At 30.3% G+C, this 15480-nt stretch overlaps 1 protein-coding gene across 1 annotated transcript in view; it reads right to left on the bottom strand.

The window, feature by feature from the left end:
* LOC109594111 (protein jagged-1b) overlaps window positions 1-15480 on the bottom strand; it is a 95004-nt gene that overhangs the window by 10369 nt on the left and 69155 nt on the right. Inside the window, exons 3-7 of the mRNA XM_049961653.1 lie at window positions 14741-14795; window positions 12160-12417; window positions 11834-11894; window positions 6759-6892; window positions 440-673 (exon numbers count right to left, since the gene is read on the bottom strand). Coding sequence (XP_049817610.1) covers window positions 440-673; window positions 6759-6892; window positions 11834-11894; window positions 12160-12417; window positions 14741-14795 — 742 coding nt within the window. The remainder of the gene's footprint in view (window positions 1-439; window positions 674-6758; window positions 6893-11833; window positions 11895-12159; window positions 12418-14740; window positions 14796-15480) is intronic.

Below are 15480 nucleotides of genomic sequence, written 5' to 3'. Positions count from 1 at the left end.
TATCCATCGTGTATACAAATTGCCACGGTCGTAAATTAATAAGCCGGTCTGAATAAAAATCCGGTAACGGGGCAAAAGAATTCACAATTGAAGGCAATTGATTCCGAATATGATCGTAAGTTTTGATTGGATCAGGATCTTCAATTCGAAACTCGCAGAGATGTCATGAGGTCGTGTTTCAAGCCCGGTTTTCTCAAATAGTGATTAAGATTTATTTGCAAGACACACATGATATATTCATGACTGGCTGAATCACTTACCTATATAGTAAATACATGCAAACCAGATTGAAATAAACATATCTAAATGGATGTCTGTGTGGTAGTACCAAGAATATTTACATCAATCCCATTTTAGATAAACTTTCACAATTAATCAATTGTGCAACTGTCTAGAATGCTCGTAAACCAAACGGTTTTCGTTCTTGTTCCACACTTACCGATGCTGCATGTGGGTCCGGTCCATCCGGGGGCGCATTCGCAGTTGAAGGAGCCCCCCGCTTCCAGACATGTGCCACCGTGGAGACAGGGCGCCGGGGCGCACGGATTGTCGACGGTTTCGCAGTTCGCTCCCGAAAAACCTTCGGGACAAGTGCACCGATACTTGTCGGGAGCGGTGTTTTCGCAGGTCCCTCCGTTGAGACACGGTTCGTGGGTGCCGCAATAGTTCAAATCTGGAAATAATCAATCAATGGTTGTTACTCTTCACGCACTTGACCAACTGTTTGGAGTAGTGAGTTAAGCAGATTAAAAAACATAAAAAAGCCCCGAGGGGATTTGAGAGCATTATCCGTCGTCGTACCCCTCTTTGACAGATATTTCGATCAATGACTCGTGAAGGGATCCCGAAGTAAACACAAATCACAATAGATGTATACATTATAATGCCGCCCTTGTAGTTTAAAATAAAAACAGATCCTATCAGATGGCCTATATATAATACCATATGACGTTGATCCGAAATGGCCATTGATTGGATTAAAACGTATTAAAAAGGTATTTAGTATCTTAATAAAATCGATGATAGACCCTTAATTAAAGAATTATTATATATTAACTATTTACTACTTAAGGTGACGAAGCTCTAATATATTTTTGGTGTAAGCTGATTCATATCGAAAACTCATTAAGATAACTTTAAGGTATATTAAGAAGGCATCACCTGTTTATCTCGGTTTAAATTTAATGAATATAAATCCCTTTTAAATTGCAAACTGCGACCTTTTGCATGACGGGAAGTTTTTCTGTTTTAAATTTCAAACGTCTCCCATGCCCAACAGATAAACGTTCCAGCGATCCGCAAACTTATTACCCTTTGGTAAAAGGCAATGTTCATGAACTTTATTATAATTGTAATTACTGTTATTTTATAATTACTGATCAAACGCCTTATACTTTTGATATCGTGCAGGCTATGTTCCCAACACACGTATTATTAATAGGTATGTTATTTATTGATAATTAACAATATGGTTCTGAGGCAAAAGAGCTTGTGTGCACTTATGCACGGGAGAATATAATGCGTAGGTTTTATAATTTTTAATAATATCGGTATCTGAACTAATGGAAATGTAAAACTGTATAACGAATTTTTAAAATAAATTAGGCATTTTAAGAATTAAAAGCAGAGATTTTATTTAATTAACACTGAAAAAAGTTACAACCTCACCTTTATAAAGCATATTAAACTATTTAGTTTTTATTGAAAATTGTAATGTGATATTGATTAATTGTTTCATAAATTTTAATTTAGTTTATACTCACAGACAGAAATATAATGATTAAAATATAACATGTTATTAAGTTTTTGTAAATTTTATGTGAAACTGAACGAATTTATTAGCTTAAACAATAATTTAGCTATTTTAGGAATTTTAAAACTTCTATTAATTATTACTGAAAATTTACTGTGACAATAATGTACTGTACTGCAATATAATAATAATAAAAAATACATGAATTCATTTTATATTTTATTTCACATTATTATAATAAAACTTTTGAAATATGTCATTCTGATATTTTATTATATTATTAATTAAATATGTTTATTATAAATTATGAAAATCATGATTTTTAAATTAATTTGTATTGCAAAAACGTTTGTAAAATATAAATATGTGATAATTTAATGATATCTTTGTAAATTTGTTGTAAAACTGTATAACGAATTTATTAGCTTATATAATAATTTAGATTTTTAAGGTTTTATTAATTATTATTGAAAAGTTACTGTACGTAGAAAGTGCAATAAAAAAAAATGAAATGAAAATGTTTTCATTTCATATTTTATTTCACATAATTATATTAAAATTTAAATGTGCCATTCTAATATTTTATATTATTATTTAAATATTTTTATTACAAATTAAGGAAATTAATAAAATTAAGTATTGTAGTATAGTATTGCCAAAACGTTTGTAAAATATATAAATGTGATAATTTAATAATATGTTAAGTCATTTTTTTAATTTGTTGCAAAATTATATAACGAATTTATTAACTTATACAATAATTTAGGTATTTTAGTAATTTTAAAATTTTATTAATCATTATTGAAAAATTAATGTATGATAAAAAAACATTAATTAATTTCATATTTTACTTCGTATTATTATAAGAAAACTTTTAAAGTGCGTCATTCTATAATATTTTTTTTTTGTAATAAATTATGGAAATGATACTTAATTTATATTGTAAAAAAACGTAAAACATAATAATTTAATAATATATTACTTAATTTTTTTGAAATTTGTTGTAAAACTGTATAACATTATTAATTTTACTGAAAGAAGTTGAAGACATTTCTTTAAAAGAGAACATATAATATGAAAAATAAACGATTTTTTTAGTTAATATAGTAATTTTAATTTTAATACTTAATATTATATTAATATATTGAAACATTCGAATGTCTAATTCAAATATTTTATCATTAACTTTTATTATAATTTATAAAAAAGATGATTTCTCAATTTTTGTAATTTTTTTGTAAAACTGTAAAGAGTTTTTTAAGTTTTTACAATAAATTAGGAGTTCAAACTCTTATTATTTATTATTAAAAAATAAGTAATTTAATTTATAATTTAGTTTTTTAGTTTATATTGGAATTTTAATTTTAATATTTATATTACCATTATCAGTTTTTATTATGAATTTGTTATAAATTAAAAAAATTATGATTTTTCAATTTATTTTGTAATGACTAATTCTAATATTTTAATATTAATTTTTTATTATAAATTATAAAGTTTTTACAGTAAATTAGGCATTTTAAGAGTTAAAACTCTTATTAATTATTAATGAAAAATAAATAATTTAATTTATAATTTAGTTTTATTGGAAATTTAATATTTAATACTATATTAATATATTAAAATATTATAAATGTATTAATACTTTCTCATTTATTAAAATTTATTACAAATTAAGGAATGGTGATTTTTTAATCAATTAATTTATTAACACCGTAAAAATTGGTTTGTGAAAATATTAAATTTTATTCAAATTTTGCACTTTTTTTATGATAATCATTTTAGTTTATAATAAAATTACGATAATAGCTATAAATTTTGGGAATGATTTTTTCCAACCAAACTTGAATCCAGGAAGAGAGAGAACGTGGTGAGTATAAAACTTGCCTCGGGGATTGGCAGTTCGCTCCTTCAGTGAACTTCCTGTTATCCGTTGGTTGGAGCGTATGCGTGTGTGTGTGTGTGTGTGTGTGTATGTATGCACGGGAGATGCGGCCATAAACCAATTTAAGCAGCTTACCGATAAAAATGTAAAGCCGTTAAAGATCGGAGCCGGAGCGCTGGCCGCGCGGACATGTGCATGATATTTCAGTTGGAGCAGTTTCAAGAGACCGTGGGATCCTTGGGTGTACAGGTGCTAAGCCAATCGCGCTGCCATCGTCTGGCACCTTTTTGCCTCCGCTCTTTAAAACTTTAAAACCGTGGCTTAATCCCGACCGGATGCTGGGAGAGACGCGCCTCCAAACTGGTGCTGATCGCACGGTGGTACTGTACGATTGCGCCACCAAAAATACTGATGCTTTACGAGTTTTTTCAAATGTAAAAAAACGTTCAACGCCGTTTCGACGGCAAATGTTGCCCCCGCACGTTCTATCTCTTCGCAATTCGTCACGACGTTGGTTGGTCCAAACGTACAGCCGAATTATGAGTGAGTAACGGCTAATCTAGTCGTGACTAATTCGTTTCCCCTTACCTTTTTATTAATACACCAGACAGTATAATTAATTATTGAAGATTTGTGCTTCAAATTTAATAATCTCATCTGTCTTATTGTTAAATTACTCAATCCATCATCTTTAATATGTATGTTTAATGTAATGTGCACGTTTATTACTCTTCATTAAAATTTTATCATAGACGTGTTAATTCAGTCCGTGAATAAATGGATTTATTTACCGAACCAAATCCGCCTGATCATACGCATAAGGATAAGAGTGTGCGATACGAATCTGCGGCGAGAGAAAAAAAATAATGGGACAATTAACACATGGTTAAAATTCGAATTCGTACGACGGGGGCGTGTAAGTGCGCACATGTTCGCGTACACATTAAAAAAAGGAAAAGAGTTAAAGGGTTGTTAAACCGCAACTGCAAACATTGAATCTGTTATCGATGTGGGGTGATCTTGTAGACTGATCAAGTGCGCCATTATTTCGGGGCACCTAGCGTAACGGCAATAATCCCCGCACTTGAACGTAACACTGTTGCGCCCCTACGTCGACATTGTGATCCACTTTTTTATATATTTTTGATGAATGACCATGGGGTCCTTTATGAGACTGTATTATTTTTTTTTTTTGGTTTCCAGACAGTTGCCTAAGTGTGGTCTCTCGCGCACTCTCGCCACACAAAGGCCCACTGTCGCATCTGCTGAACTCACAATGTTTTTTATGGCTTTTGATCATAATGGGTCATTATTTACGGTTAAATTTTTATTATTATGTTACAAGTTTGACAGCTTAATCTATTCAGTATCACGCCGTCATTGTACAGTACGAATTTGGAATATCATTATACTGAATAGTTTCTTATTGTTCGGCATAATTCAATTCCTACAAATATTTTCGTATGTTTAATATAAAGTTAATTAAATTATCCGAGACTCGTCCGGGGCTGGGGGAATTTAATCAAAATTTCTCGTATTGTTGGACGGCGCGATTCAAACCGAACTGGAATTTTGATTGAATATTGATATCGGGCCCCCACATACGCATTGAAAGATTTTTTAAAATGGCAACCGTAAATATCATGATTTCTATTAAAAATATCAGAAAATTTTCATTTTTCAGTTCAGCGTTTCTTCTCCAATTTTTTATTGGAAGGTACAGTTTTATTTTTCACCAATTTTTATGCTAGTAAATTGGACTATAAATTGATGTCTATGTAAAACAACTTTTAAATCTGAATAAATAACAATAAGGTACCAATGTAAAAACTTTGATAAACATCAAGAGAAGTACTGAAAAGTTAATGTAAATGTATGTAGACAGTATAATTTAAAAAAAAAAACATTAATTAATTTCATATTTTATTTCGCATTATTATAATAAAACTTTTGAAGTGTGTCATTCTATTTTTTATTATAAATTATGGAAATGATATTTTTTTTACTTAATTTATATTGTAAAGCAGAAAACTGTGGTAATTTAATAATATATTACCCATTTCTTTAAAAAAGAATATGTAACATTAAAAATAAACGATTAAATTTAATATTTCAGTTAATATAGCAATTTTAATTTTAATATTTCATACTATATTAATATATTAAAATATTGGAAATGTCTAATTCTAGTGTTTTATCATTAATTTTTTATTATAAATTTATTATAAATTATAAAGATGATTTCTCAATTTTTGTAATTTTTTTGTAAAACTGTAAAGAGTATTTTAAGTTTTCACAATAAATTAGGCATTTTAAGAGTTCAAACTCTTATTAATTATTAATAAAAAATAAATAATTTAATTTTTTAGTTTATATTGGAATTTTAATATTTAATACTATATAAATATATTAAAATATTAGAAATGTCTAATACTAGTACTTTGTCATTAATTACATTAAACATTAAGCATAGAAACATAAAGAAATACTGAAAATAAACATTTTTATGTGAAAAAGTACTTATTTTTATCTTTTTACTTTGAATTGTAAATCAATGCCTGCGGTACCATTAGTTTCACCTGGAAAACCCCCTCTTCCGTTGCTAGAATCATTTGAGGCTCTATGGAAACAATTTGGATCTTCACGAGACTTTCGTCTTGTGGTATTTTATTTCTGTTATAAATCTAATATGACAAGGATTACAATCTTAGTATTCCAGTTAGTATATAATATAATGAGGACGTCTGATAACTTTTGAATGGAAAAAATATCGACTTATGTTAAAAAAAGGTGTAAATTGTTGCCATTTTAACTAAATTTTGTCATAAAGTACGCAATGGGAAGGGTGTTCTTGTAATCCTCATTTGAAAGACATTTTTATTCTCTATCTAATGGCTAAGTTAAAATCTGGTAACTGGTTACAACCTTATAAACTGTTTGTTTAAAGTATTTAGATGAATTTCAAAAAAGAACTATTTTGTGCCTAAAAGGGGGAAGTTTTGGTCACATTTATAGCAGTTAATCAGCTTACACCATAAGAGCATTTTACATTTTTCCAAGGCAACCGTTCCTTAAAGTTGCAGCAGAATAAAAGTAAAGGGAGGTAGACTATGAACAAACCTTGATCGCAGAGAATTCCACCCCAATTGGTATCGCAGATGCATTGCCAAGAAGATCCGTTGCAATATCCATGTTTGCAGCCCGGATAGGGCTCGCACTGATCGCAGAAATCTCCTTTCCAACCGGGTCGACAACTGTAAATAAATAAATAAAATTAAAATCAATATAGGAATTAGTGTGTAAACATGTGACTCAATACAATAAAATATCAGTGTTATTTACACATTTGATGCGTTGACATTTAGTAATGCGACTTCTTATCTAGCTTAGCTCCATGTGAAAACAGTATTTGCAGTCTTTGCAACAGAAACTGACTGTATTTTGAAACGTTTTTATAAGAATGTGTCGCAAGTATAAATATTAAATAACGTATCCCGCGCATGTATAATTTCGATTAAGTGGTGGAAATCTGCGACATAAATAATGTATTAATGTAAATGCGCAGACAGGCCGGCAAAAAAGCTCCTCAATTACACACGCAACTTTTATTACAAATCGTAAATGAATTCGATTAGGTATTAATGTAAATTTATTTAAAGACAGTCGCAATTTTAAACAGAAACATAATTACAGGCAATGAAAATATAAATTGGTCAATTAGTCGGCGATTATGCGTCCGTAAATGAGTATCGGTTTCAGCTTCGTTCTATTACAAGTTGCACACACGTACACACGACGAAAACGTGGGGAGTTGCAACAGTTTCGTGGCGATGTCAACGACCCGTTTCATGTTCAGACTGAAAATTGAAGAGCGCAAAACAGATCTTTAAGAGAGACCATTTGTCAACGGAAGCAGCCTGATAATTGCTTGTGCGGCGCATTGTCGGGTTTCCGCCGCATTGAATTTCGCGAGACCTTCCACGTCGACCCTTTAAGGCGGTCAAATGCACAACGGATCAAAGGGCTGCTCCTCCGGATACCACCAACCGACACTTTTTGCCCCATTGTGGCGGCGACCATAGCAAATTCGCGAGCTCAATCCTTTAAAACGGTAATAGAGTTATTAACGACATAATGGCTCGCTAGACGGAAATATTAATAGTAAATACTTAAAAACTAAGTCATTCTGTTTGAAAAGAAACTAAATTTCATGGTGGGTATATGAGAGAATAATGGAAACGTATAATATGGAACCAGAAACCGTGTCCAAGATAAAACCCAGCAGAGACTTTAATCATAGATGAAAATACAAACCCGCCATTACATACCTATTAGTTGTTTTCTCTTTTTCGAGCATTATTTTTTGAAGAATACGCCGTAACAATATCCTTTATGGCTCGAATAAATACGATTCAGGTGGCTCACTATCAATTTATAAACGTTCAAAACCATTGTTCATTGTTTTCAAGCAAAATGTCTTAAAAATAAACTTCACTATTCAATACAAACATCATTTTTACACTCAATCAATTTCTTTAAAGTATTTTTTAAATCTTTAGGTGCATAAATTTATCGTTCTAAACAAACCTGAATAGATTATAAATACAATATTTATTTGGACACATTAATGAAATTCATTATTTTTACCTTAAAAAGAGAACTTTAAAGTAATTTTTAAATCTTTAAATGTACTTACATAAACCTATTGTTCTAGACAAGCCTGAATAAATTATAAATACAATATTTATTTGGTTACATCAATCAAATTCGTTATTTTTACTTTAAAAAGTGTTGGAGACATTTTGAAAAATAAAATTTAAGCTCAGGAATAGAGATTATTTGATTAAAACGAACGTTCGTTATTATAATAGTTAAAGAGCAGAACCGGCTCTTTATTTATTTATCGTATTCAGTATCGAACAGTTAGTTTTTATGAAAACCAAGCATCCAGAAGTCACAATACCAAACCAGACGCTCGATTCTTTGTGCAATTTCAAATTAATTGTAATTGTAACATAAACGTTTCAGTGTTTACAAGAACCAGATCCTAAAGCGGTCTAACGATCGAATACTAAATTTCAGTTTGACATAAGAAACGTCTATATGGTTCAGCGTAATGCCACATTAAGGCTCGGTGTTCGTTGCCGAGCCTCGTTCTACAACTGCAGATTAAATTATATCAATTGTTCGGTAAATTGTGCGTAACATAAAGAAGATACGTCAATTATTGGAGAAGTAAATCAGATTTAGATTAAGAAATACGTGAGAAACTTCTGCTGCCGGAAACCGATTCCTGGCTTCTCGTGCATCATTTTGCCCGGGACCGATGCGTAATGGATCACTCAGGAAATAATAAATCACCCGTCTTTTTTTTTTACTTAATCGGCCGTTTCATATGTATCCATATGATTCCTGCGACCAATTAATGACAATATTGAGGAATTGTATCGTGAAATTACGACGATGATAATATGTAAAGCTTAAGTGAAACAGGCTTTTATGTAAGTCGTTTCGCGCCTCGTCCCGTCCAACTCCCTGGGAAGTGTTTAAAATCTAAATTAAAGAGTCTATTAATCTAATTAATATCGGCAATTTTCAAACGTTACAAGAGCACTTAATAAAGCGCAACGTTATTAAATCATTGCCTTTATGCAGATAATTTGTGTATTTATAGTTGTAAATTGAAATGAAAATGTGGTAGGACCGACCGGTAATAGGTACAATAATTGCTAGCAACTCGCAATGCCTCTGGCCTTTAAACCACTTTTTTTATTCGTGTTCTCAATCTTGTATGTAAGTCCTTCCAGTTTTATTTGCTCGCATGCAAATACCTTCAATTTATTCGTAAACCGATTTAAATTTTATTAATTCCACAGTCAAAACAGAAATTAACTAAATTATATATGGCGATCGGTTACTGTACAATTTCGCGATGTGGATAAACAAGTGCATAAAAATGACCGTGCATCATTTATTTAAGCCGTTTGAATTCATCATCTTGATTTTCATGCTACGTCTTTCTTTAAAAAAAAAAGAAATGTTAACCGCTCTTTATTGGAGGGATTAACGTTAATGTGGTATGAAGTTTTAGATATTAATTTTGTTTCGTCACACTTTCCATGCCGCGACGTTCACGTCCTAGGTCAAGTAAAATTCATATTTATTGTACCACATTCTAAACTTACAATTTTTGGGCCAAGTTCAAACGTTGACTTATAAATTGTGACGACGATACTTCACATAGGTACACACACAAAAGTGAATTATTATCACTGAAAACTGAAATGACAAATCCGTTAAACAAGATAGTGGATTTTTGAAGAAATTTTAAATATTGACATGAAAAATGGTCTGATGCGTATGCTAAAATCGAAATTCTTTCTGTGGTATTCTAAAATAAATTTCCATGAAAGAATAAGTACTATATGATATTAAAAAGTATTTTCTTAACATCAAAAACTGAAATGACAAATTCATAAAACAAAATAGTGGATTTTTGGAAAAAAAGTATTGACATAAGAAAGATCTGAATTAAGTTTTTAAAATAGAATTTTTTTCTATGGTACTCTAAAATTAATATATATGAAAGTATAATGTGGTATAACCAGACGTAGCTGTACTATTTGTCAATCCCATTTTATGATCACCAAAAACTGAAATGACGAAATAGTGGACTTTTGGAGAAAAGTAAAGGAGTAAAATTTATATCTATTGTATCAAGTTATAAACTTATAAATTTATAACAAGAACATTACACATACGTCGTTGTATAGTATATAATCGGAATGAAAGAGTATTTTTTAATTATTGAAAACTGAACTTAACAAGATAAAATAGCGCCTTCTTGGAGAAAATTTAAAAATTGGAACAAAACATGTGTTTCTAAAAATTCTTCTTATGGTGCTCTAAAATTAATATTAAATATTTGTTAACCCTACATAAATAAATAAATAAAATTGATCTTATTACATTAATTAATTATCTATTTTTGAAAGTTTTTAATAGATTTATAAATTTCTTACATACAGTACAACATAATAATTATTTTAATAAAAGTTTTATTTATAAATTGTGATAGATTTTTTACTATACTATATTATATAACTGTTCTAGTGGAAAAACTTATATAAAGTTCATTTTAGATTAAGATATAACAACAGAAATAAAAAAAAGGTGTTTTCTGCATTTCTCAATTTAATTAATTCTTCTTAAACTATTGTGATCCAATTTGAATTCAAACAGTCATGAAAAGCTGAACTTGCTGTATTCTGTTATACAAGAAATTTGTTTTTTTTTTTTGTATTTTACTATAAAAATCTCCAATAATATAAAAAGATTCTTAGAAAAGGCTCAATAGAAACGAACAATTATCCGAATAAAAGATGCCCATCTCGATTTCATGACCGTGGGCTGATCCGTTTTTAATTACGAACGATTCAAAACGATTATATTTTTTGGCTATATTTTATGGCGCGTCCGAAAGCGATACGACCGACCGATACACATTAACTTCTGTTGTTATTATTATTTAAACTACGCCTTCTGCTTTCTTTCATAATTAATGTTAGATGGTCTCCTCACGGATTTCGATCGTATCTAGATTCGCCTTGTCTGGATAATCGTAATTGCGAGGCACTAGGCGTATGCTTTGCTTATTTTGAAATAATATTGCGAAAATTGTTAATAATAAAATTACAGGTTCACGGCGATAGGAACTGTATTAGAAGGAATTCTTGTTCTGTTGCATCATTTAATGTTAACTGCCAATAACAAAGACAATGTAATTAACTGCGTGCCCACGGAGTTTATTACAATATTAATTGAATTTCAGCTGTCCATGATTTTATTTCATCAATTAATCATTCAATTTCAAATGTGTCAATTGCAAAATTTTGCTGTAGCACTTTTTTTATGTCGGATTAAATATAAAATCTTGTAAAAACCGTAAACTTTTATCTCCTTTATAATCAACATAATAAAATCTGTATCTATCAGGACGTTTTTGTGACATTCAAACAGGTGTCTTATAATGATGTGAATTAAAAAAATTAAACCCATAAACCGTGTTATCTTAACATCCATCGGGCCATTGAATTACTGTTACTTTTTACTGCGCTGAAATTAATTAGCCTGTTACAAATTGTCAGATTTTTAGCATTTTTTGACGAATCAGGTCCATCCGACGAATTACTTACTTGCATTCCCCGGGATAGTTGCAATTCCCGTGGGTTGGATGACATCCAGTTTTACAAACAGCTGAAAGGAAAAACAAAATAAATTAATTATCAATTAATCTTGCAATATTTTTTTCTAGATTAGTATTTAATTTTGATTTAAACAATCAGTTATCTTCTTTATAATATTAAAATTTTTATTGTTTACTTTATTATTTAAATTTGTGTCTATATGGTTAAATTAATTAAAATTAATCATGAATAAAAACTAAGTTTTTAGATTGAATTAATTATATAAAGAATCTCGGAAGGGTTAACTAAGCTGTCCCCTTGTAGGTTTTACTCACCAACTTCACATGTCGAACCCTTCCAGCCATCAATGCACTCCTTGTCGCCGTTGGTGTCGCATCTGTAGTGACCGAATTTGTCGTCCCTCGGTCTGCAGAACTTGGTGCACGTCGCGTTGTAATAGTGCGTGTCGCATTTCACCCTCACCCTGTACGTAATCCGGGGCCGGGACGCGATGTTGTGGTTCAACGTGTGCCACTCCGAGCTCGGATCAATTATTCCCGAATAGTTGGCCTCCTCAATTATGTTGTCTTCGGCTGTAACAAAACAAAAATCAACACATAAAATTACGGAAACTGTAGAAGTTGAAAACCGCAGTACGGTTTGTTCCCATCGGACATCAATTATAATAAATTTATAGTATTTTTCCCGCCTCTGATTGCATACACGTATTAATTACTTATTTAAGAAGGCCCCGGCCACGGAAAATAATTACACACGGTGTGGAGATGTTGGCTTTTGCAAATCACGATTTGTGGGCGTCCGTGCATACATTAATGAACACTCCGCCGTTTTATTTCCTATTCTCAGATGTGTTTCTGAGTGTGTATTGACTTATGAAAGGACCGGCCCACACGGTACACACATCGCTCTTTCGAGTGGTGTTTTCAGAATAAACCCAATTAACCTACTAGAACATGACACTTTTGCTACTTTAAACAAAACACTTGTTTCATACGAGTTTTTTTCTTTTGCGTGGGCCTCCAAGTACTTTTCATAACATAGTCCACGCGAACGCGTCAATTCCCTTCATCTTTGGATTGAAATTGTTTAAATAAAATGGGTTGTTTTTTATTGTACATTAATAAACTAAATTGTTAAATTAGATATTAATAATGGAAGACATCAATCACATTTACATGCTAATTAAATAATTGCGTAATAATACCATTGTATAGGATAACAATCTTTATTTAATCATTTATCGGGTTATCCTAGTTGCTAAATGTATGTCATTTTTGTTAAATCATAGTCTTAATCTGAATAATTTTGTAATTTGCATTAAGTGTATGCAGTCTAATTATCTTATAATGCAGTATCAAGGACTATAATAATTTAAAATTCTTCAGGTTTTGTTCTTGTAACGTCGTTAAAAGTTTCCAGGTATTTATCTGTATTATAATTTAGCGTTATGTATTGAAATTTAATGGTTTATTACATTGCAATTATAATACAAATCAAGTTGTGTAATTATATCGTGTAAAATCAATTAATATAATAAAATTTTCGGAAGTAAACCACTGTGGTAACACATTTCAATACAGAAAACAAATGAAGCAGCACAAATTATCCCCGATTAGCATATCAATAAATTATTACGAATAAAATATGCGCGATAAAGACTATAATTTTAATAATGTCCATAATTTTACGTGATAATAATCTCGTTGATTAAAAGTTACAATAACGAAAACCGAAATGTGCCTTAAACCATCGATTAATCTGGCATGTCGAGGAACAAATGTGGAAGTGTGGTATGAATGGATCGGTCGAGGAACACGACTAACCTAAGGGTGTGCAAACGGTAGGCCGGTAATCGTAACCGGCGCATACCAATTATGGAATCACCCTGGGCAAGGTCAGGACCCATTTCAGGAATACAGGTTTACTGAACCACGAGAATTTGTCTAAACATTACCATATTCATATGCATTTTTTTAAAAATTTCTTTTAATTTTGATGACATCGAATTTTGTTTCTTCATGATGAAATTTTTTGAATGAGTCTAACACAATTTGTAACTTACTGAAAACTAGAATTAGCGTTACTAAAACTTTTCAACCATTTCTCTTTAATTTGGCATGTAATAAAACATTGTATTTTTTAAATAAATTTGTGACAATATATGTGTTAAGATTTGTCAAAATCTTTATAAATATTTTTCAATTACTATTCTGTAAATTGTGATGAGATGAAAATTTGTATATTTTTTAGATAAAATTGTGAATCGTGAATTTGGAGCTTTAAAAATTTGTAGCAAGATATGTATTAAGATTTCTCCAAAGCTTTTCAAATGTTTTTCAATCACTATTGAGTAAATTATGATGAAAAAATTCTTAAGCAGATTAGTGTTAAGATTTCTTTAATGTTTTACTGATATTTTATTAGTGGGATCAATATTTTTTTTATCTTTATAATATATTTTATAAATAAAACTAACATAATTTCAAATTTATTGTAAACTTGTACCTTTGAAAATTCTTAAAATATATGTACTAAGATTTCTTAAATGCTTTACTAAAGCCTTTCACAACATGTTTTTTAAATAAAGCTAACATAATTTCATTTGTGAACTTTTACCATTCTTGAGAAGTTACGTACTACAAGTTTTACTAATGCTTTTTAACAACAACAAGCTTTAAATTGTTTTATTTACAAAATTTACATCTAAAAATAAAAATAAAAAAAAAAATCAATCAAACCTAATTTAGAATCGTGAACTTGGATATTTGAAAGTTTTTGGAAAGATTTTTCAAAAGCTTTACAACCACGATTCTATAAGCATCATAATGTAGATACAATTTTGTAAATAAAACTAATATAATATGTGAAATATTAATAATTTAAAATTTAACTTACCAGGAACCGAATAATTGTTGTGATCCATAGCCTGCAATATCAGGGTAAACGATCTCTGCAAAAACCAAAAAGACACGAATTAGCAAAACGAATAGTATAAAAAAATATCATTTACACATTACTGTAAAATATTAACGCGACAGGAAACAATTATAATAATTGTTACAAGTGTATTAAAAGCAATTTACAAAATGTTTCCCATTGTACTTGCTAATGAGCATTACCATTGGAAAACATAACAGAACATGTAAACGTTTATGCAAACTACGACTTCCTTGATTGAAATTATTTGTAATTTGTCTCTTTCTCAACGTACCAAACTGAAACGCTTGAAGTTTTTTCTTTTGCTTTCATCGCAGTGGTATTAATAGTTTCATTTTGGTGTGTGCCTTTTTTATGTGGTGTTTTTGTTGTGTTACACGACAGTGTTAAGGTGCCCGGTGTCTTCTATGGCCGTGATGGAATGTATTCAATTTAACGGATAATATCCGTGCCTGAGAACCTCCTGATTTCATTCTCATTTCTGCACAGTGGAGGTGCCCAAACAGGGCATGGGTATAAAAAATCAATTATATTGGATTTTAGAACTGCAACAGACGGGAAAAGATTCTTTTTTCCATGCTGCAGGTATTTTGCAATGCAAATATATATGTATGTATATAAAAACAATATAATAAACTTCTCGGTTGCATGCAATTAAAAGTCCTAATGACTGTCGCTAAATGATAAAGTCACATTTT

Source organism: Aethina tumida, chromosome 1 (assembly GCF_024364675.1).
Source record: "Aethina tumida isolate Nest 87 chromosome 1, icAetTumi1.1, whole genome shotgun sequence".
Classification (NCBI taxonomy): Eukaryota; Metazoa; Arthropoda; class Insecta; order Coleoptera; family Nitidulidae; genus Aethina; species Aethina tumida.
This window is presented reverse-complemented; position numbering and strand designations above follow the sequence as displayed.